This window comes from Myotis myotis, unplaced genomic scaffold, assembly GCF_014108235.1.
Source record: "Myotis myotis isolate mMyoMyo1 unplaced genomic scaffold, mMyoMyo1.p scaffold_m19_p_11, whole genome shotgun sequence".
Taxonomy (NCBI): domain Eukaryota; kingdom Metazoa; phylum Chordata; class Mammalia; order Chiroptera; family Vespertilionidae; genus Myotis; species Myotis myotis.
Genome location: NW_023416315.1, coordinates 1,314,062 through 1,337,798, shown reverse-complemented (window position 1 = coordinate 1,337,798; position 23,737 = coordinate 1,314,062). Strand labels below are relative to the sequence as shown.

Sequence of the window (23,737 nt, the reverse complement as noted above, 5' to 3'; positions counted from 1 at the left end):
CTGGAGGCTGGGCAGCCCCACGCGACAAGGACTCTCCTCACACAGAGCCTGGCCACCCACGGCCTCCGTCCCGACCCTCTGCCCGGTCAGAGAAGGGCATCAGACCTCACTCGCCGTCAGAGCGCACGCGGTCTTTTATTCCCAGCAGGGCCCAGCACAGCCCTCCCACGGCCGAGGGGGAGTCTCCCTGGACGGCAGCTCTTCAGTAGCCTATAGTCTGCTTCCTGTTGTTGAAGGGGTTGTAGGGCTTCACCGTTGAGACCATCCGGGACAGCGGTGCCTGGCGACGGAAGAGGGTGACGGCCATGTCTCTCCTCAAGACGCTGAAACACACGGAGGAGAAAGAAAATGAACACATCAACAAGCATAATGGACACAACCTCGTCTCTCTCAACTACAGGTGCCCACGTACCAGAGAGAGGACGTCGAGAAAGAGAAAGTAGAAGTTATTAGTCATTGTGTGCATTGTTTTGTTAATTTTGTTTATTGCATTTTTCCATTTATCACATTACATGCATTATATTGCAATCAGTTTTGTTTTTCTAATATTATTTCTATTGATGTCAGAGAGGAAGGGAGGAGAGAGAGAAACATCAATGAGGCGAGGGAATCCTCCATCGGCTGCCTCCTGCATGCCCCACAATGGGGATGGAGCCTGAAACCCGGGCATGTGCCCTGACCGGGAATTGAACCATGACCTCCTGGTTCATAGGTCAGCACTCAACCACTGAGCCACACTGGCTGAGCTGCAATCAGTTGTACTGATTGAGGATCTGTGTCTAGATTTACAGTAGGTGCTAAGAATACAGAAAACCCAGCTAAAAGGAGGGGAGGCTGTCAAGAGGCAGCGGAACAGCCCAGGGATTCCCAGTCTCTGTGGGGGGCTGAGGGTGGGAAGGACTCAGAGGGGTCACCTCTCTGGGCCTGGCGTCCATCCTGTCTCATGTGGGCGTGTGTCATGCCGACTCCCTTCAACCACTGCAACCTCCTCGGCAGCCATGCCCTCGGCCGAGGCCGCGCACGGCAGGGACAGTGACCAGGTGCCCACGCACTGTGGCACCGGGGCTGCAGGGCTGACAGTGTCCTCCAGAGACCCATGGTTTGGCCACGAGCACCCAGAGGTGGGCTCCCTGGAGCCAGGACGCCCTGTCCATGGGCAGCCCGGCCCCGCACCTGTGAGACCACGGCCAGCCCCCGAGTTCCTGTGGGAGCCCCTCCCCTGAGGCCTCCTGGGCCCTTACAGACGATCGACCTCATCTGCAGTGGGAGGTGCCCTCACGGGGCTGGGTCGGTGCTGGAGGAGCACAGACTCCATGAGCCTGGCGGCAGGAAGCACTGGGCAAGGGAGGTGGCGGCCAGGGTAGCATTCGCCCGCCCCTCCTGCAGATGCTTAGTGTTTGCTCCCTGTTGGGCTGTGAGCTCCTTGCAAACTGGGTCTGGCTCCTGTGAATTCCCAGCTGCAGTCAACGCTGGCTGACCCGTGGAAGAGCGTGAGGATTAGCCAGCGAACGCCTGAGCCGATGAGAGTGAGAGCCGTGTGGCCCGCACCCGGCCCAGCACCCCGCCCGCCGCTGCCTTTCTGAGGGTCCCAGGAGCCCCTGGGCGGCGCTCGGACTCTGCGGCCCCGCTAACCCGCACCGGCCCCTCCAGGGGCTCCATGGCATCGCCGGCTGCAGCACCACAGAGGCTCCGGGGACTGTGCCCTCCCAGCCGTCTGTCTCCCCATCAGGCTCAGCTCCGGGGAGGCGGGACTGTTTCTGCTCAGCCCGTGGGCTCAGTGCCCGGAGCGTGCCCGGCCCAGAGTGGACGCTCCTGAGTGTCTGACGGACGAAGGACTGGTCTGCCTAAAGGAGCAGAGGCCCCTGTGCCGGAGAACTGCCGTCCTGTGGACAGACACACCCAGCGCCCGAGAGTCTCTCTGGCCGCCGGGCCACAGCTGCCCTGGTGAGGACGCTTCTGCGTTTTCCAAGCCGTGTCGTCTCGGGGCGAGGCCGTCACCGACGCTCAGATGCGGTTTAACGAGTGGCCATGAGCTGCTCCTCCAGCAGCCTGAACAACAGGGTCGGTGGCCCTCCCCTCCCGTCTCGTGTTTGCAGTTGGCAGAATGTCTGAAATGTAGGGCTTTGACCAGAGCCCGCCTCCCGCTGGCAACGCGGGTGCCACCCCGAGGAGCGGAGTGCAGCGTCCGCAGCTCGCAGTGTCCGCAGACCGGGGTGTGCAGCGCGGAGCCCAGGGGCGGACACCCGCTGCGAGCGCTCGGAGCTCCCGGCTGCTCCCGGCACAGCCGTGGGGACGAGCTCTCCGTGCCTGGGGACTGGCACCCCATTCTTTACACCACGTGACTTGCCTGTTAGCAGCTAATTGCTCTGTAATGGCAGAGCCATCGCGAGGCGCCCCGGGACCCGGCACATTGACGGATGGGCCATACTCACCGGTGCACCTCCGAGTCCAGCGAGGGGACGGCGGCGGGAACGTGGGTGTTTGCCGGGTGGGTGGCTGTGAAATGGACCTTCCCCGTGTACCCCGGGATGTTGGCAGAGCTGCAGGCAGGTTGAGAGGGGGAGGAGAGAGAAGGAAGACGGTGGTGAGTGGCGCAGCCGTGGCACCAGCACGGCAAAGGCGGAGGCCGTCTAAGGCGCGGTCTTCGGGAAGGGGCAGGCGTCTCGCCGGGGACTGAGACGCGTACCTCAGGTCCACGTTTCCTTACCACAGTGGAACCTGTTTCTCGAACTTAGTTCCTCCCAGAAGGCTGTTTGAGAAGCGATTTGTTCGAAACAGAATCATTTTTCCCCGATAGAAAGAATGTAAATTGAATTAATCTGTTCCAGACCCCAAGTGATTCCTGTTCAACCTCTCTGATCTGCCGCACACGCGCACTGTGCTGCTTCATCTGCAGATAAGCACTTTGCTCAAGTGATGGAACCACCCCTACTCGCGCTAAAGGCTCCCTCAGGTGCCACAGCCCTGAGCCCGGGGCTGCCCGCCTCTCCTCGTGCAAATCAACAGCCCGCTCCTCCCTCTGCAATGGCCGCACTGGTCCAGGAGCCCTTCCCGCCCCAGCAGCGCCAGCTCCGCCTCTCCCCGCTGTGAAGCTGCTCCCCTCTCGCCCCATCCCCCTCACCCCCACCTCCTCCCCCCTCACCCTTCACCTCCCCCCTCCCCTCACCCTTCCCCCCTCCCCCCTCCCCCCTCCACCCCGTGGCCAGCGGCCTGCCCAGTGCCCTCTGTCCTGTGAGGCATCAACATGTAAGGTTGTCAGGTCGGAAACTGAAGTTCCGGTCGACACCCGAGATAGTTTTTTCTGTGAACGACTCGGTCCTGAACCGAGGGGGAGGCCTTCGAGAAATGAGGTGGGACGGCATTTGCGAGTTGGTGGTTACGTGGCTCCGATTCCCAGTGAAGGCAGCCGGTTCCTTCAGAGCAGCCACCGCCACGGCCCGGTCCTGCCCCACTAGCCGTGGGCACACGCCTGCCTCTAAGTGACGCCTTTCTTGTCACCATGAATGCTCTGCACCACGGCTTTCCCTGATTTCCTGAAACCGCACACCTGTAGCCTGTATAGCCCCCTCCTCTGCTTCCCCCCATCCCACCAGCTGGGGGGGGGACGAGCAGAGCACGTGCGGAACCCCCTCTCCAAGCCTCCCCTGCGCCCAGGAGCACAGCCTGTGCCCTGCAGAGGCTTCTGCACCTCTAGGGCGTGTCCTGGGGAGGCGGCTCGGGGCCCAGTGCTGCCCCAGACGGGGGGGGGGGGGGGGCTCCCCTCCAGGGCCGGGGAACGCGCTCCAAGAGGCAGGAACGCGCAGCGATTGGGCATGAGCGTCCCTCCCACACGGCACCCCCTGCACTCAGTCCACATCCTCGGGGCTAGGCCTCCGCCTCTGGGGGCTGCTCTGGGGGACAAAGGTGAGCCCACAGCCTCACGCCCGGAGCACAGAGGGCAGCCCGCTGCACCCCCCACCCCCCAGCATCAGCCTCCGGCAGAGCACTGGGCGTGTGCAGGGCCAGAGGTCAGAGAAGAACGGGTCCCTGATACACCTCATGTGTCTCCTCCCAGGGGGCACTGTGACTACTCGCTGACCTCCCTGCTGGCAGGGACACGGCAGGAGCACCAGCGCTCACAGGAGGGAGCTCGCACCCAGGGCAAGAGCAGAACACACAGAACCAGCCAGTGGATCTCACGAGGCCGCAACAGGGAGCTGAAGGGCAGGGCCCCCACAGGAGCCAGCCCCCCCCAGCCCTAGGCAACGCCCTGAGCAGCTGGGAGGCTACTGTGCGGGCAGCCCATGGGCCTCATTCAGCCTGGGCTCTCGGAAGCCCCAGTGGCAGTGGCCACAGGGACTTTGTACTTTGGTGCTCAACTACCTTCAGTGGAAACACACAGTATTAAAGAAATCAGAGATGCACAGAAAGCCCAGCCCAGAGGGGGATGGGAGGGGAGGGGAGGGGAGGGGAAGGGAGAGGAGGGGGAGAGTGCAGACAGCTGTCCAGATGTGGAGACGTGCCACCAAATGCTGGGCACACTGCACTTCGGGGCTTCGGGAGGCCCTGTGATCCCAACCCCCGTGGCCTGGGCTCCCCGGGCGACACCGTGGGCGGTGGAGTGGGGAGCTGTGGAGAGCCACAGTCTCGGGTGGGCTGGCAGCACCTGGTGCAGAACCGGCACCGCCGATTCCGGGCCGTGCCCCTCGGGGCTTCTTGGAATCTTCTTGAACAAGCTCTGGAATGTCAGAGAGGTACCCCAGAGCGAAATGCTTCCTGTGTGTCTCCCCAAACACGCACGCTTCCATGCGGTCGCAGGAACCCGCCTCTGTGACGGGCTTTCCCCCCCACAAACACCTGCAGAGCCGGGCCCTGGAGGGTCAGCAGAGCCGGGCCCGGAGGGGAGAGCGGTGGGGAGCCGGGCAGCCGGCTGTGTCCTGGGAGGGGCCGGGTGAACAGCAGCACCCAGCTCCCTGGGGGACAGCTCCCCGTGAGCACAGCACAGGGCTGCCCACGACGTCATGGACGCGCTATATCCCACTGCGTCGTCTCTGATGATAAACCAGGAGCAAGGAGGCCGAATGGAAGACTAGCTGTGGGCTCGAGGGACGGATTCAGTCCCATAGGGAACTGACGTCGTCTGGAAGGGCCAGTTGTCCCCGTGCGGCTGCTCCTCCGACCGCTAGACCCTCAGGGTCCGCAGGGCAGGCTCCGTCCACCCTGGGCATCGCAGGCCGGGCGCAGCTCTCCAATGGGGGGGACTGAGACCACCCCCTTGAAGGTGGACTTCAGGGGAGGGGCGCCGTCAGAGCCCCGGCTCAGGAAAGCAGAGAAGAGTCCGCATTTTCATCTCTCAGTTGCCAGTTCTTTGAACACCGCCTGTAACCAGTTCCAAAAATACACCCGGACTTCCCACTACCAGGTAAACTGGCAGGAATCACTGCCTAAGTCAGTGGTTCTCAACTTGGCTGCACATTAGAATCACCTGGGAATCTTTGTAAAATCCTGACTTCTGGGCCTCATCCTCCAGAAATTCTATTTCTTTGTTGTGGGGTGGGGCCACAACATTAGCAACAAAGAAACAGAATTTCCGGAGGGTGAGGCCCAGAAATCAGGATTTTACAAAGATTCCCAGGTGGTTCTAATGTGCAGCCCAGGCTGAGACCACTAGCCTAAGTTTACACCCAGCTGGTTTGTTCAGCAACGCAGAGCAAGCTGGAAGCTACTCACTGGGAGGTAAGGCAGTGTGGTGAGCAGGAAGGAGGGCACAGGTGTGTGCACTTCAAGGCCAACCAGGCTGCAGAGAACACGGAACAAGCATGCTACCTGGGGAACGCAGGCATGTCACACGGTCAGAGCCCCGGTGAGCACACGCCTCTGGATACACGTGTGACTGATATCGCAGGGAGGGCCGCGCCCAGGCACCTCTAAAGGCGCCCGTGAATCGCCTGTTTAACGCTCACACAGGAGCCCCTCACACAGGCGCCCCTCACACAGGCGCCCCTCACACAGGAACCCCTCACACAGGCGCCCCCTCACACAGGCGCCCCTCACACAGGCGCCCCTCACACAGGCGCCCCTCACACAGGAGCCCCTCACACAGGCGCCCCCTCACACAGGTGCCCTTCACACAGGAACCCCTCACACAGGCGCCCCTCACACAGGTGCCCTTCACACAGGAACCCCTCACACAGGCGCCCCTCACACAGGTGCCCTTCACACAGGCGCCCCTCACACAGGCGCCCCTCACACAGGCGCCCCTCACACAGGCGCCCCTCACACAGGAGCCCCTCACACAGGCGCCCCTCACACAGGTGCCCTTCAAACAGGCGCCCCTCACACAGGCGCCCCTCACACAGGCGCCCTCACACAGGCGCCCCTCACACAGGAGCCCTCACACAGGAACCCCTCACACAGGAACCCCTCACACAGGAGCCCCTCACACAGGCGCCCCCTCACACAGGAAACCCCTCACACAGGCGCCCCTCACACAGGAACCCCTCACACAGGCGCCCCTCACACAGGAAACCCCTCACACAGGCGCCCCTCACACAGGAAACCCCTCACACAGGAGCCCCTCACACAGGAAACCCTCACAACAGAGCCCCTCACACAGGCGCCCCTCACACAGGCGCCCCTCACACAGGAAGCCCCTCACACAGGAGCCCAACCCCTCACACAGGAGCCCCTCACACAGGACCCCTCACACAGGCGCCCCTCACACAGGAGCCCCTCACACAGGCGCCCCTCACACAGGAGCCCCTCACACAGGAGCCCCTCACACAGGAGCCCCTCACACAGGCGCCCCTCACACAGGAACCCCTCACACAGGAACCCCTCACACAGGAGCCCCTCACACAGGCGCCCCTCACACAGGAGCCCCTCACACAGGAGCCCCTCACACAGGAACCCCTCACACAGGCGCCCTTCACACAGGAACCCCTCACACAGGAGCCCCTCACACAGGAGCCCCTCACACAGGAACCCCTCACACAGGCGCCCCTCACACAGGAGCCCCTCACACAGGCGCCCCTCACACAGGCGCCCTTCACACAGGAGCCCCTCACACAGGCGCCCCTCACACAGGCGCCCCTCACACAGGAGCCCCTCACACAGGCGCCCCTCACACAGGAACCCCTCACACAGGAACCCCTCACACAGGAACCCCTCACACAGGACCCCTCTCACACAGGAGCCCCTCACACAGGCGCCCCTCACACAGGCGCCCCTCACACAGGCGCCCTTCACACAGGAACCCCTCACACAGGAGCCCCTCACACAGGCGCCCCTCACACAGGCGCCCCTCACACAGGCGCCCTTCACACAGGAGCCCCTCACACAGGCGCCCCTCACACAGGAACCCCTCACACAGGCGCCCCTCACACAGGAACCCCACACACAGGAGCCCCTCACACAGGAACCCCTCATACAGGCGCCCCCTCACACAGGAACCCCTCATACAGGCGCCCCTCACACAGGCGCCCTTCACACAGGAGCCCCTCACACAGGCGCCCCTCACACAGGAACCCCTCATACAGGCGCCCCCTCACACAGGCGCCCCCTCAGAAAGCCTGGATGAGACCGAGAGGAAGAGCCGTGCTCGCCCCAGCAGGACGGAGCCCCTGCACTCAGCTCCCCAGCCTGCCGGCCCCAGGACTGGACTTAAGCAGCTGCCATCGCAGGCGCCGCTGTTAGCTGCATGCGGTTTAGAGAAGCAGCATGTTCTGTTTAGAGACCCCCATCCGTGCGCTGAAGTCACCAAGAGGGCGAGCCGGGCAGGCACCGTCTGGCGGAGATGGCGTCCGTGGGAAGGGACCGGCGAGGCGGTCGGGAGGAGCCGGGTGGTTAGAGACATTCCTGAGGTGCTCCCTCTCTAGGGAGGGGGGCGGGGGCGGGGGATAGCGCTTGCTTGTTACTCTACTTCACACGGAGCAGGGAGCATGTTTGTATCCGTATTTCATAATGGAATCGGAAGCACTTCGTTGTGAAATGAGAGACATCCACAAAACAACAATAAAGATAAATTTTTTAAAAAGGTTAAGAATATGTTCAGGTGGAAACCTAATCTAAGGAAAAAACTCTGCACCTCGCGGGCCCTCTAGTGCCCGACCTGGGTAACTGCAGTTAACGTCCTGATCCCTGGCTGATCTCCAGGGCAAGGGAAACCACACACACACACACACACACACACACACACGCGCGCACACGCACACACACACACACGCACACGCACACCGTGACGTCACACCACACAGGCTGTGCCCAGGAGGAGAGCACCAGCAGCCGGAGACACGGCCGAGGGGGAGGACGCCCCCTGAACCACCTGACAAGGGCCCAACACCCGAAGTTTATAAAGAGCTTAACACCACTCAACACCAACACACACCAAACCATGCAACTCAGAAATGGGCAGAGGCCTGGACAGACGCTTCTCCCAGAGGATACACAGACGGCCAACAGACACCCGAGAATAGATGCTCAGTGTCACCGACTGTCAGAGAGAAGCCACTTAAGCCAGGAGGCATCACCGCACACCCGTCAGCAAGGCCGCAGTCAATACACCAGCAAACAGTGCGGGCGAGGATGCGGAGGAGAGATCCCCTGTGCGCTGCTGCTGGGCTGCAGGCTGGTGCAGCCGCCGTGGGGGACAGCGTGGCGTTTCCGGAAAAGACTGGACACGGACCTGCCTTATGACCCACGGTCCCACTTCCGGGAATTTATCCAAAAACCCTGAAACACTAACTGGAAAGCACATGTGCCCCTACGGTCACTGCAGTGTTGCTCACAACAGCCTCGCTGTGGAAGCGCCCAGTGCCCTCGGCGACGAGGGACGAAGAAGCCGGGGCTGCGTGCATGGAGCCCCTCGGCCGCAGGAAGAGGGACAGCTGACCACGTGCGACAGCACGGAGGGGCCTGGAGGGCGTTACGCTCAGTGAGGTTCCTTCAGTCAGAGAAAGACAAGTACCCTGACTTCACATACATGTGGAAGCTGGAGAACAGTATCAGCAACAAACCAAATGGAAACAGACTCACAGATGCAGAGAACAGACTCAAGGGGGGGGGGGGAGGGGTGAAGGGACTGAGAAGCACAGCTGGGAAGTCCCCCCACAGTCACGGGGGCGTGATACAGCACAGGAAACAGCCAGGACGATGGTGACACGACGCCCGGGCCAGGTGGGCACTGGGAATAGCGAGGGGAGCCCTGTGTCAAGAACACGATTGTCTGGCCACTCAGCTGTCACCCGAAACCAATACATAATAACAATAAAAAAGCAAAATTAACAGCAAAATGGAGCAGAACGGCCGCTCCCTAATGTGTCCAAGGGAAACGGTGAATTCACACCGAGTGTCAGACATGCTGCCCGGCTGCTCTTCTCTCTTTGAAGGTGACACAAGGGGATGTTCCCATTTTTGGTAGCAAAATGCTTCATAAAACTATTCACAATGCAAACGTGCACCTCAAAGGAGAACATTATTAAGTTTTATGCCTGTTGAATATTTTTAATTGCTTTGTCCCATATCCTTCCTTTAAAATTTTAGAATGATTCTGTTTAAAGGCATTTCCTTTCAGAATTTACTAGAGGCCAGTGCACAAATTCATGCACCAGTGGGGTCTCTCAGCCTGACCTGCGGGATGGGGCTGAAACCAGCTGCAAGAGGGCGCAGGCCAAGCCGAGGGACCCCAACGGGGCCAGGGAGAGACGCGGGAGGTGGACCAGCCAGGGAGGGACCGCGGGAGGCTGACCAGCCAGGGAGGGACCGCGGGAGGCTGACCAGCCAGAGAGAGACGCAGGAGGTGGGCCAGCCAGGAGGGACCGCGGGAGGCTGACCAGCCAGGGAGGGACCGCGGGAGGCTGACCAGCCAGGAGGGACCGCGGAGGCTGACCAGCCAGGAGGGACCGCGGAGGCTGACCAGCCAGGAGGGACCGCGGAGGCTGACCAGCTAGGAGGGACCGCGGAGGCTGACCAGCCAGGAGGGACCGCGGGAGGCTGACCAGCCAGGAGGAACCGCGGAGGCTGACCAGCCAGGAGGGACCGTGGGAGGGCTCCAGGGCGTGTCTGGCCGGTCTCGCTCAGTCCTGATCAGCCGGACCCCAACAGCAAGCTAACCTATCGGTCGGAGCATCCGCCCCTGGTGGTCAGTACACGTCATAGTGACTGGTTGAGCGGCATTAGCATATCATTAGCATATTACGCTTTGAGTGGTTGAACAGCCAACCGGTCAACCAGACACTTAGCATATGGTTTTATTCTACAGGATGGGAGAGTCACCAGCTGATCCCTCCTCTGGGCTCGGCCCCATGTCGAGGGCTGAGGGGAGTCTCGGCAACACGTAACCTCCTTTGACCATCAGTCACTCAGCAAAGTTACCTTTCTCCTCAACCCACGCTCAGAGCTTCTTCCTTCCCTTACAGTAACACCCATCACCACGCTTCCCCCTTAACAAAAAGCCCGGGAAGTTACGACGGGGACTCACCAGCCTGTCTGTGAGTGAAGGATTCTGGAGCTCCGAGGCTTGGCCAGAGATGTGATGTCTCCGGAGGGGTTGTCAATGTCGTCAGCGTTGGTGGCCTGCACGTGGCCGCTGGGAGCAGGAAAAGAAAGGACAGCACAGGTTTCTTTCTAAGAAATACGGAAGGAACAAATAAACAGTGTCCTACCTCCCCCAAATTATTTGCCAAAACAGATCAAAAATTGACAATGCGAAAGGAAGGAAGGAAGGAAGGAAGGAAGGAAGGAAGGAAGGAAGGAAGGAAGGAAGGGAGAAAGAGAGGGAAGGAGGGAGGGAGGGAGGAAGGGAGAGAGAGGGGGAGGGAGGGAGGAAGGGCATGATGATGGAACAATTTGCCTAAAAAATAGGGAGAGGTTTTCTTTCTCAGAATAGGAGTTGCCAGGCTCTTGTGAATGTAAGTTTGGACCAGAGTGAGAGGAATGGCTGCCTGTGCTTCTGAGCAGAGAAAGGCTGTTTCTGCAGAACTGACAGCCCATCTGCGGCCCCGCGCTGAGGCCCTGGGATGACCATCTGTGGACCCAGGGAGGCTGCCCCGGCAAGGCAGGGGTGGGACCTGCAGAGCTAGCAGGGTCCCGGGAGATGGAACCCGGGCCACCAGCAATGCGCCTTTCTGTGCTGAAACCTGTGACAGGGCTCTGAGGAAAATCCTGACACTGAGCAGGTGCTAGGAAAGTGCTAGGAAAGCGTTAGCATCTGTGACTAGGCATACGCTGCCGAAAGGAGTGAGGCACAAACATTTAGATGTGAATCCAGTCATTTTAAAACATTGGGAACATTACTTACGTGTAGAGAGGAATGTATTTGCTTCTAGAACTTGGACTCACACTTAGGAAAAGAGAAAATACGGGCAGTTGAGTTCTTGATATTAACTTACAAAACCTCCACTTGTTATAGTATTTATTTTGCAAATAAAAACTAAGCTTTCAGAGCCATCGCATAGGAAGTGGCCTCTACAAGTTTCTAATGTTAAACAGGAATCACGTAAAGTTGTTGTTGTAAGTGAAAATCAAACACTGAACAAACTGGCTCCCAGCTCTCAGGGACACGTGTTTGCTGACGCCATGACCTCGCGCCAGCGCGCATCTTCCCACGTGTCTTCCTTCTGCTCTGCACTCCCTTAGTGATCACACGTGGGCTGTGGGTTGTAGTGACAACCAAAATAAAGGGACTTTCAAAAGCAGAAGTGCCATTTTTTAGACTAAATGAAAAAAATTACCTATGTGGAAGGATTTGTAATAAACCCATCATTTTTAGTGTTAGTAGAACCCTAAAGAAGTAGAGGACACGAAGTTTGATAAAAATAATTTCTTATCCCCGAAGCCCACAGCTGCCACCTGGGAACACCTGGTGTCCCCGGGGGCGCTCGGGTGCTGCGTTGTGCCACCTGAGCAGTCCAGCCGTTAGCGGGTAAGAGGCACGGCGAGGAGGCAGTGGCCTGAGCACCCACAGGGGATGGAGTCTGCGGCCTCCGGGAAGCCCTCCCACAGGGGCTGGGGCATCAACTCCTGAGCAGCATGCGATGGGGAGGCCTGGGGGAAGCACGTTAGGGATGCAACTTACAAATTGACTGGTTTTGCCGGAACCAAGAAGGATCTCGTCTGAAATCTGTCCCAGAGTCCACCGACCATCTAGAACCATCAGAACGGGCGACAGACACTTAAAGAGCAAGTCACTGTGAGGCAGGCACAGGCTCCACCTGCTGCTCCTCAGACGCTAGCCCAGGGTCTTCACTGCCCCGTCACCCCAGAGGCAAGCCCAGGCTCCCCAGGAAAAGCATCCCAACTTCCCTCACAACTCGGCCGGCTCCAGAGCCACTCCTGGCCTCGGCCCCTTAACGCCAGCTGTGCTCTCACAGCTGGAACCAGCCGCATCCCCCTCCTTCAGGACGAAGCCCCGGGAAGGTCTGGCTGTGGTTTTCACCCGAGACTGTGCTGACATGGATCCACCTTCGTGCCCGCTGCAGCCCCAGCCGGGTCTCCCCTTCCCTGACAGCCCCCCCCCCCCCCGCGCCCCCCTCGAACCGCCTCATGCGGGAAGGACTTTGGATAGCAGCATAATTTAACACCATTATCTGTAATAATATGACCAAGATGTAATACTTTCATGTAGCTGAGAAATCCTTAAAAAAAATAGCGATAAGCCAGACACTTCCTTTTGTCCTTTAATTGAATTTCGATATGAAAATCCCCTGCTGAGACTATATTAAAGCTGTTTTCCTCACTTATTATCATTTTCCCCTGGAAAAACTGAAGAAGTTTTGCGGGATAACGTGGGCTGCTGGACCGCTTAGGGTCCACGGTGAGGATGGACTGCAGTGTCGCCGGTTCCTTTTCAGACCGGTGGGCTTTATGTGCGCACATTAAAACTCCACGGTGGGCACAGGCCCAGGGCCTGCCTGGCTCCTGAGAAGTGAGGAGGGCAGGGAGGTGAGGGCACCCATGGGAGCAGATCTGCCAGTGCAGAGCAGGGCTGCTGGGAGGCCGAAGTGAGGTCTGAGGTGCTAAAACCTGGTGGGTTCTTGGGACTCAGCCTGGAAGAAACAGCGATGAAGGCGGTGGAATACCATTTGCAACAGACAAGGCCTGAGGAAGAGCGTGGGCCTGAGGCCGGCCAGGGCAGCACAGGCTGCACTGATGGGTGACAGAGGGCGCGTGGGGCCAGGCGGGCGGAGGATGAGGAAGAGCAGGAGAGACGGGCTGCGGGGGCCTGTGCCGGTCAGGGGGGCCTGTGCCGGTCGGGGGGCCTGTGCCGGTCAGGGGGGCCTGTGCCGGTCGGGGGGCCTGTGCCGGTCAGGGGGGCCTGTGCCGGTCGGGGGGCCTGTGCCGGTCGGGGGGCCTGTGCCGGTCGGGGGGCCTGTGCCGGTCGGGGGGCCTGTGCCGGTCAGGGGGGCCTGTGCCGGTCGGGGGGCCCTGTGCCGGTCAGGGGGGCCTGTGCCGGTCGGGGGGCCTGTGCCGGTCAGGGGGGCCTGTGCCGGTCGGGGGGCCCTGTGCCGGTCAGGGGGGCCTGTGCCGGTCAGGAGGCCTGTGCCGGTCGGGGGGCCTGTGCCGGTCAGGGGGGCCTGTGCCGGTCGGGGGGGCCTGTGCCGCTCAGGAGGCCTGTGCCAGTCAGGGGGCCTGTGCCGGTCAGGGGGGCCTGTGCCGGTCGGGGGGCCTGTGCCGGTCGGGGGTCCTGTGCCGGTCGGGGGGGCCTGTGCCGGTCGGGGGGCCTGTGCCGGTCGGGGGGCCTGTGCCGGTCGGGGGGGCCTGTGCCGGTCGGGGGGCCTGTGCCGGTCGGGGGTCTGTGCCGGTCGGGGGGGCCTGTGCCGGTGGGGGGGCCTGTGCCGGTCGGGGGGCCTGTGCCGGTCGGGGGACAGGCTCACTGTGCAAAGTGCACTGCCCTGAGGAGTGGCGGAGAGGGCCTGTGGGGGCAGCTCCGGGCTTGGCGCGGCCACCACAGCCCGAGACGAATCCGGTGCTGAGGAATGAAAAGAAGCGGAGGCGCTTTGTTTCCCAGACTCAGGCCGTCCTTTCTGCCCTCGAAAGCTCAGCGCTAGCCCCTTCCGGGAGCACTGCCTCCGCGCAGGTCTCTGGGGCCCGTGTCACCTCCGTGTCCTCACCGCGCACTCCTGCTCTTCAGTGTGGAGAGTGAACAGGCAATGCATGCCTTCTGGGAAAGCGGCGCCTTAAACACACGCCTGAAGTACAACAGATCATGTTAAAGTATGGAGCTGACTGATAACCTCTATGATGATGGCACTGCCCACCAGACGTGCACAGATTTACTCGTTCTTTCCGTAATTCTTAGCAATAAAATAAGTCTTACTGTTGCGCAGTTTGGGAGTTCAGGTCAGTAAGTGAGACGCTGCACCTGGGCGGCCCCTGACCTGAGTTATTGCCGGGACCCTCTCGTATCTTTTCTGTGTGAAACACTGTGAGACGGGGTCGGCAGCTCTTTCCACTGTGGTCTCCTCTGGGTCGAGTTTTGGCGCCAGCATCTTGTCCCAGGGAACGCTTTCATAAGCTCTGGAAAGTGTTACATGATCGCCTTTTATGGAAACACATGTTCAGTTCTAGTTCACCACAATATCTTACACTGAACCAGGCAGAATTCTAAGGTGCCCCCCCATCTCTGCCCCCCCGTATATGCCATGGACAATCACCTCCCCTCAGGTGTGGGCGGGGCAAGTGGGTGTGGGAGACTATCACGCTCATGATACTCTGTGTGGCAACTGCATACGGCAAAGGGATTGTGCACACGCAATGAGGCCCCTAATCAGCTCCCGTTTTCTCTGATACTGCACTCACCTCCTCTCTCTCTCTCTCTCTCTCTCTGAGCATTTCCGTTCTGTTTTGGTTTTCCTTTTTTAGTAAACATAGGTTTTTTTAGATTCTTCCTTGACCTGTTTATGTTAGCAATAACATAAGTAACTAAATATCTCTATCTGATGTTTTCTGAATTTCTCATAGGACTCAGGATAATGGAGACACAAAGGGGCTATATCATTAAGTATAAAATAAAATTTTAAATCAAAATTCTATTTGAAAAAGTTCTTACCTTTGTGTCGAGGACATATAAAACAAGTCCTTCGCATCACGTTTCTTGTTTGGCTGTGCAGGGAGCTCTCTGTCCTCCTAGAAGGCGTGAAAAAAAGACCAGCCATAAGCGGGGATGGACGATGCCTCGAGTCCGCCTGCTCCCACTCCCTTTCTTCCCTTTTCTTCTTCGACAGCATCTGTGGGGTCAACTAGTATATGCTTCCCGGCTTTCCTCTGCTGCCTGGGAAATTCACATTTTGCATATATTCTTCTAATGATTAAGTTAAAATTCACAAAGATGTATATCAAAGTTAACATAAAGTCAGATTTTTATGAGAAAGCCCTTGAATATTTAATGTTGACAAATAGCGTTTAATTCCATAAAATTGCAACATTTAAAAAAACCTTCTGTCTTGTCTAATAACACAAGCACATTAGTTCTGAAATATTACCCTCTTCCTCTCTTTCATCTCATTTTATCAAAACTAATTCACTGTTAATGTAGCCGCTGTGGTTGCCATCGCCGATGGCCCCTGATTTACATTCAGCACCGCGCTGCCAGCCCCGCCTGCTCTGGCTCCTTGTGCCCTCCTTGGTTTTTCCCACCGCGGCCCTTGGTTCTGTTCTTCTCACTAACGTTCAGTTTTCAGTAATTCTCTCACGGATGCGAACTTCTCTAGCCCTCTTTTTTAACTCATCCTCACGTTTGAATGATGTTCTAGACGGGCTAGAGGTCTGTTTTATGGTTATGATTATTTAATAACAAATACGTCTCATTGTCTTTGGACTGCACTGAGTTTAATTGCTTGCAGGTGTTCTGTGAGCTCCCCCCACCCCCTCAGGTTATAGTTAGGGTATCTGTATTGGTTTTTCTACAGTTCCAAGATAATTTGTTTAGGAGAGGATATATCTCTGTCATCTGTTTTCAGACTTGTGATGCTTCTTCAGTCTGTGAATTCATGTCCTCTGAGCTGGTGGCTGTCAGCCATGGGCATCCGTCAGTCCCTGCTGCTGGAGGAGGTGCACTTGCCAGCGATGGGGGTCTGGATTGGGCCCTACCAGCCTCTACTACTCAGTCCTCCCCTGAAGTAAAGCTGTCAGGGAGGCACAAGATAATGCAAGACACACGATGACTGTGAAGGTCTGCACGGTGCCTGGCACATAAGGCATATTTTAAAGTGGTAGCTATTTCGGCTCAAATTATAAACACCACAGACAATGAACTAATTTAATTACAAACACTGTATCACACTCCCTGGAAAGGAGCCTTACTTCACAGGCCGCTTCCTCACCGAACATGTACGTGTGAGTGACTGAGCACGCTTCATGCCGAGGCTGGGGAGGAGCGACTCTCACTGGGCTGGTCCATCCTGCAAACAAACAGGACACCTTTCCATTAGCCTGCAGCGAACACCCCTTCCACCAGAATTTCCTATGAGAAAGCTGAAATGCATGCTGGGAATTAACTTTTCGGTGGGTTATCCAACAATTTTTCTGATCAGTGAGAACAGGATAGCTCTGAAATTTACATGTTAGATTGTTGTAATAGTGTAGAATTGCTTGTTATCTATTCCTCATTATTGGGAAATTAGGAATTATATTGAGACAAATGAAAACACACAACATAACAAAAGTCATGGCATTTAGCAAAAGTAGCACTGACAGAAATTCATAGGTATAAACCCTTATATTATGGAAGAAAGCTCTCAAACCAACAACCTTCATTTACACCTTATGGAGTTAGAAAAAACAACAAACCAAACTCAAAGCTAGCAGAAGGAAGGAAATAATGAAGATTAGAGTGTAGATACAAAATAGAGAAAATTCATGAAAGCAAAGGTTGGTTCTTTGAAAAGAATAGCTAGATTGATAAGAGAGAAAGAAGACTCAAGCAAAATCACAAATAAGGAAACATTACGACTGATTTTACAGAAATAAAAATAATTATAAGAAACTAGAGGCCTGGTGCATGAAATTCGTGCAGAGGTGTGGTCCCTAGGCCTGGCCAGCGATTGAAGTGCGAGCATCTGCCATGGAAGGGCAGGTCCCAGCTGACCTCTGGGCCCTGGGCAGCACCTGGGCCCCCAGGCCCCCATGCACCTCCCTCCACTTGAATCACAGGTGCCCAAGTCCTCACTCGGAGATGCAGTGAGCACGGCTGGACGCTGCAGGCCGAGGTGCAGCGTGGGCCTCTGGGCTGCCCAGCGGCACCGCACAGAAGCCAGGTGGGTAGTGCACTCTCTCCCAGCCGGCCTTGCAGACCGGCTCCTGTGCAAACCCACGGGAAGCCCAACCGGCCCCTGTGGCTGCATCCTGGCTCACCCAGAAGAGGTTGCGTGGGTGCAGGGCAGGCTCCTTATGGGCGCCCGGCACCTGAGCATAGGGGCTTCCCTGGTGCACAAGCCCTGGCATCCCGGGGGAGGGTAGCAGAGGGAGTGAGAGTTAGCTCAGCAGACACCCCACATTCTCACCACACCTCCATCCCCATCACTCCCGCCCCCAGGTAGCCAGCTAGAGGTTGCAGTGCATCGCCAACACCTGCCATGTTCCACACCGCCCCCTGGTGGTCAGCACATGTCATAGTGAGCAGTCAAACTCCTGGTTGAGGGGACAATTTGCACATTAGGCTTTTATTATATAAGATTAGTATGAAGAAAATAATTATATGAAATTACTGTACACCAAGAAATCGTATAACCTAAATGAAATGGACAAATTACTAGGACCACACAACCTACCTAGTCTGAATCATGAAGAAACAGAAAATATGAACAGACCTATAACTTCTAAGGAAATTGACTCAGTAATCAAATACCTACCCTAAAGCAAAGCTCAGGACCAGACAGCTTCACTGCTGAATTCTGCAAAGTGTTTGAAGAAGAATTAATACTAGTCCTCCCCAGGCTCTTCTAAAAAAAAAAAAATGAATGAGGAGGGAATACTTCCAAACTCATTCTATGAAGCCATCATTACAGGGATGCAAAAGCCAGACCATATCCTACTAAACACTGATGCAAAATCCTCTCCAGAATACTATAGAAGAGACTTTAAGTGCACACCAAGAGGATTATACACCATGACCAAGTGGGTTTTATTCCTTGAATGCAGGAAATTGGGATTCTGCACTATTGGTGGGATTGTATAATGTGGCAGCTGCTGTGATGAACCGGGTGGAAGTTCCTAAAAAAAATAAACATAGAATCACCATAGGATTGAGCAACTCCACTCCTGGGTACATATTTAAAGAATTGAAAGCAGGTTCTTGAAGAAATATTTGTACATGTGTGTGCATAGCAGCATCATTCACAACAGCCCAAAGGTGAAGCAACCCAAGTGTCCATTGATGGATGAATGGAAAAAAAAAGTAGTGCAAGCCTAAAATGGAAAAGTACTCAGCTTTACAAGGGAAGACAATTCTGACACATGCTAATACATGGACATTGTTGTCCATGATGGCATTATGCTAAGGGAAACATGCCAGTCACAGAAAGACAAACATTCTGTGATTTTACTTATACGATGTATTCAGGGGAGTCAAATTCATTGAGACAGAAAGCAAAACTGGTTTCCAGGGGAGTAGGAGGGGGGAACTAGGGAGTTAGGGTTTAATGGGTAAGAGAGTTTCCGTTTTGCAAGATGGAAAATGTTATGGAGATGTATTGTGGTAATGGTTGCACAATGCTATACTTAATACCAATGAACTATATGCACTTAAAAATGGCTGAGAGCTGTGATGGAGCAAATGTTTTTGTATCCCCAAAATTTACATACTGAAGGACTGACCCAAAATGTGATGGTATTTGGAGGTTAGGCCCCTGGGAAGTAATTAGGTTTAGATGAGGTCGTGAGGGTGGGGCTCCCATGATAGGATTAGTGTCTTTCTAAGAGGAGAAAGGGATACCGGAGCCTGCTCTCTCTCTGCCATATGAGAAAACAACGGAAGGTAAGCCTCCTGCAAGCCAGAAGGAGGGCTCTCAACAAGAACTAACTTGATCTTGGACTTCCCAGCCTTTGGAACTGTGAGAAACAGGGACCTGTTGTTTAAGCCACCCAGTCAATGGTATGTTCTTATAGCAGCTCAAGCTGAGACGATGATTTTAAAAAGGTCGGAAGACATACAAAGAGTTACATATATTGCTATTAGGATGCTGAAGGTAGGAAAACCAGAGGTCGCAAGAGGCAACATCTTTTTCTGTCTGTGACAAGGGTGACTGTGTCACCCGTTGCAATGAGAACAAAGAGCAAGCAATAAAGGGTTTGAATGTAATTAGGATAAGTCTGGGACACTTGATCGGTGCACAAGAAAGAAAGCCAACTCTGAGCAACACGGAACTGCCGCATCAGTTAAATGTCTGACAAGCTTGGAATTGGGCAAGAAGCCAGTCATCCAATCGTTTATGACTTGGCTTTGGTATTTATGAAAACCCACTGGAAAGCATACTGGGCTGTGACACGATTAATTCTGAGAAGATGTGCTTCCTTATCAGAATGTCTTAGGAATCACATGGATTCAGGTTTGCTAAAAACTGAAGTTCTTATTTATAAATAACGACTATTTCCAGGATCTACAAAGTCACTGAAAGCCTAGGACAAATTATATTGCAACCAATCCCTGAACTCCTGGCATTATTCTTTGAAAATGTTAATAGCTAATAATAATAAATGCTATTACTGAATGCTTTACCAGGTTCCAGAAATTATGCTAAGTATTTTACATGTTAACTCATTATTTCTTACACTTTATAAGAAAAGGAGTAATATTGCCAATTTAAGTGTAAAGTGACTGGAAACTCTAGACTTTGCTTAACTTTGTACTATCTAACACTTATTGGTTCATGGTTCATTCCTTAATGTCAGACATGTTTACATGAATTACACTAAATGGCCCTCACTATAATCTCATGAAGTAGTTTTACTAGCATGTGAACTTATTTTACAAATAAGGATACGTGGACATAGAGAGATTAGTAACCAGCCCAAGGTCATAGTGAAAGTAAGCTTTGTGCCTGGATATGAGCCCAGACTGTCTGACCCTAGAGCCTATCTTCTGAATTCTGTTTTACTGATCCCGGTAGCACAATATGGAGGCTGGATAAACTCTGTACTCAGTTCTGAGTTGCTGGTACAACCTCTGTTAACGCTAGTTTAGTGGGAAATTAGCTTTAATTTCCTAAACTTGTAATTTGTTGGAAAACAGTTCTTAGAAAAACTTACAGAAACAGCCCAACCTGAGGCTGGGGTTGTCTGCCTACAAGAAAAGTGGCCTACCTGCCTACAGTGGGAGCACTAGGAAAAGTGAACTCTGTTCTCTAAGGAAGAGTCCTCGACAACGAATGCTGTTATACACTAAAACATTAGCAAGAGACTGAGCTCCAGGCCTTTGCTGACAGGCTAGAGAAGTAGCTGCTAGTTCAGAATCAGGGCAATGTGCTGTCTGAGATGGACCTGAACTCACCAATGGTCCCCTCATGCACTTACCTAAGACAATTCTGCACCTTAGATAGTATTTGATTCTTGGTAATACTGTTTTTCCCTAAGTAGTATTTCCAATGGATTGTAAAATAATTATTTCTTAAAAACTGGTAGTTGAACATTATTTATACTCTTCATATGAAAATTCCAAACGAAGGTATTTCCCTAAGCCCTCTGTTAAGTCAACAACTGGAGTGCATATTAAAAGCATAATTCTTATCCTATACTTACAAGTATATGTCCCCAAATTGCTCTTTCTAGTTCAAAAGCGGGTACCTGGAGGGTAGGGCTCAGAAGCGTGATATTGTGGCATTATTTCATTCCCTTTACCTTTTTTCTTACCCCTTTTTCTAGTCTCAATTACCTATGGCTTCTCTCCATGCAGTGGCAGGAACCATGACTCCCCACTGCTCCACCATATGCTGCTGCCACTGTCCCTCCCCCACTGCCTGCTTAGGCCTCTGGTCTAGGCTGGGTGTGGAGGAGAAGCAGTGCTAGAGGAAGCTCAGCATCTCTTGATGCCGTGTTTGGCCTTTTCCCTTCCACATGCTCAAAGATGTTAGTCTCTTTGCACTTCCCGTCCACCAGACACACTCCCATACAGGAATATTTCTTGTGGCTTTCCATTGCAAGTGTCAGCACTGCTGGCCAGGCTGGCGACATTCTCTGGGAGTGCCGACATAAGGTACAGCTTGTCAGGAGGTTCATCAATTGTGCCTTCAGAGCTGTGTGAAGCTATTTCTGCAGGGGTTGCTTCTCAGCTCCTGTTCTTACCAGACACCAAATTTCACTTTCAACTACTTTCCCATTTCAGCCCCTTAACCTAACTCTCACATAACGATCAGATTTACTTCTTCCAGAGAGATAATTCGGCATGCTACACAATTATCAGCGTCAAATAGAATTTGGCTTGTGGTACAATTAGGTTATCTATCCTATATAACAAAAGCCTAATATGCTAGGTGTCTGACCGTTCAACCAGTCACTATGACACACACTGACCACCAGGGGGGCAGATACTCCAACCAGTAGGCTAGCTTGCTGCTGGGGTCTGCTTGATTGGGACTGGGAAAAACAGGCCGGCCATGCCCTGGACCCCTCCCATGGTCCCTCCCCAGCCCCAATCGTGCACTGGTGGGGTCCCTCGGCCTGCTCTGCACCCTCTCAGAATCTGGGACCCCTCGGGGGATGTCAGAGAGCTGGTTTCAGCCCGATCTCTGCAGGCCAGGCAAAAGGACCCCACTGGTGCACAAATCCATGCATTGGGCCTCTAGTATTTATATAAGAAACTAGAAGCCTGATGTACGAAATTTGTGCAAGGGGCTTGGCCCTTGCAACCCCAGCTTCCTCTGGAAGGATGTCCGGAAGGTTGTTTGGTCTAATTAGCATATTATGTTTTTATTAATATAGATTACCTGACATGTAATTTGTGTTGGTCACTTATACTAATGAATGCACTTTTAAACACCAAATATTATTTTACAGATAGATTTATAAAAGGTTTATCATTTTTACTTTTTCCTTACAATTTATAATTTGAAAATAAGATTTTCTTATTTGGTTCTTTACAACTTTATGTTAAGTTATCTACTGAATAATGAATCTTATATCCATGCTCCTTCTCCCTGGTTTCAATGTTTAAAAATTATAAGCCAATGTCACTTTATTTACCTCCAAGTCTTGCTCTGATGGCAGTATCTGAAGTTGCCCTGGAATTCCACTTTCTGTCTTGTTTTAGTTCTTCTAATAAAATTTTTTGCTTTTTTAGCGTTGTTTGAAATCCCGTATCTGGCCTGGGAACTCGTTGTTGAGGTTTCACGTCACTCAAATCCACCAGACTTGGGATGGTTCTGCCAATGCCAGGCTTTAAATCAGCGTCGCCACCAGGACTCATGAACCCCGAACAGGGATCACCTAAGGGTACATCATCACGGAGTGGAAATAATGGGTAATCTGGCCCATGTGGTGGGGGATAAGGATAGTGTAAATGATAGTTTGGTACGAATGAAGGGGGGTAAGGGTGAAATTTAAGAAAAGCAGGGTTGCATTTCTTTTCCGTTCTCTCACAGTCGTGTCTGTCCGCAATTCCTTTCACAAAAGGCATGTTCATTTTTCTTAAGAGATTATAGTAGTGTGGGTAATCTGCATTCTCAACCGCCTTTGCACCTGAAAGAATGGACCGTTCAGAGATACTTATCTTCCCAGGTGTGTGCTGTGAATGTATATCCATAGCTTTTCTTAGAAAACTGGGTGACTGCAAATACAGTGTTTCTGATGACTCCTTTCTCTTTAACAATAAAACATATGCTTCCAATAGTTGAGAACTGGCTAGTTTATCGTAATAGTATTGACGTGGCTTTCTAAATGTCGACAAGGTAGGGCTTTTGCTTTTTTCTGTTTGAAGGTAGGTATTTTCTCTTGACCAAAGGACGCACAGGGCGGCAACAAACCGGGGCAGGAAACACAAACAGAACAAAGCCCTTGTTGCTTAGCAACAGCTAGAACGCGGACACCCTGGGTCCCTCATTTCTTCCTCTGAGAGGTGACAATACACACTGTCATTGGGCATTTTGTCTTCAGTTGCTGGAGGCTTCCTTCTTGAATGCATTTGCACCAACCGAATAAAATGTTATTTCTAGCGACTCTGTTCTGATTGAGTTGACCCTCCCAGTTGCAGAAAGCAGAGCCATCATTCTCTCGCACGTCCCGGCTATAAATGTCCTTTTAGGCTGATGGGTGGCTCCATAGACACTGGGTGAACTCCGGCGGGAAAGCCTCCCTCCCCGGCCGGTGCTGCGTGGAAACCATGTCGGGTCGGGGCGGCAGCTCTTTCTCCCGCGGCCTCCTCCGCGGGGGGTGGGGGCGCGGTCCGGTCTGCTTGCCGTCCCACCGCGTGTGCGTCGCACTGGCCTCCCCATAAGCTCCAGGAAGCACCGCGGCTGCCATTCCCGGGGCCCGCCGTCCCCGGTGCCCGGGTGCTGACCCGCGGGCCGCTACCTGTGGTGCAGGCCCGGCTGTGGGGCTCCGGCAGCCATCAGCTCCGGGGCCTCCGGGGGCCCAGCAATGGCCGCAGCGGGAAAGCGGCTGCAGGCGGGGCTGCTCCCTCGGCTCCGGAACCTGCTGGGGCCGCGTGTGCCGGGGCCACGGTGGCCTGGTGGTCAGGGCCCCTGCACGGCCAGAGGACCGAGGCCCGACCGCCATGTTGGCCCGGCCCCACCCCCACCCGCCGGAAGTGGCAACCAGCACTTCCGGCCGCCAT

General features: G+C 54.6%; 1 protein-coding gene across 1 annotated transcript; it reads right to left on the bottom strand.

The window, feature by feature from the left end:
* Positions 1 to 176: 176 nt before the first annotated feature.
* SPATA48 (spermatogenesis associated 48) lies at positions 177 to 22,708 on the bottom strand. Its single transcript, XM_036327090.1, has 9 exons — positions 22,150 to 22,708; positions 16,279 to 16,376; positions 15,026 to 15,102; positions 14,355 to 14,493; positions 12,053 to 12,120; positions 11,276 to 11,317; positions 10,457 to 10,564; positions 2,433 to 2,540; positions 177 to 323 (listed from the first exon to the last, which is right to left on the bottom strand). The coding sequence occupies exons 1-9, from the start codon at positions 22,706 to 22,708 to the stop codon at positions 203 to 205; spliced, it is 1,320 nt and encodes a 439-aa protein (XP_036182983.1). The 3' UTR covers positions 177 to 202.
* Between the last annotated feature and the right edge of the window lie 1,029 nt (positions 22,709 to 23,737).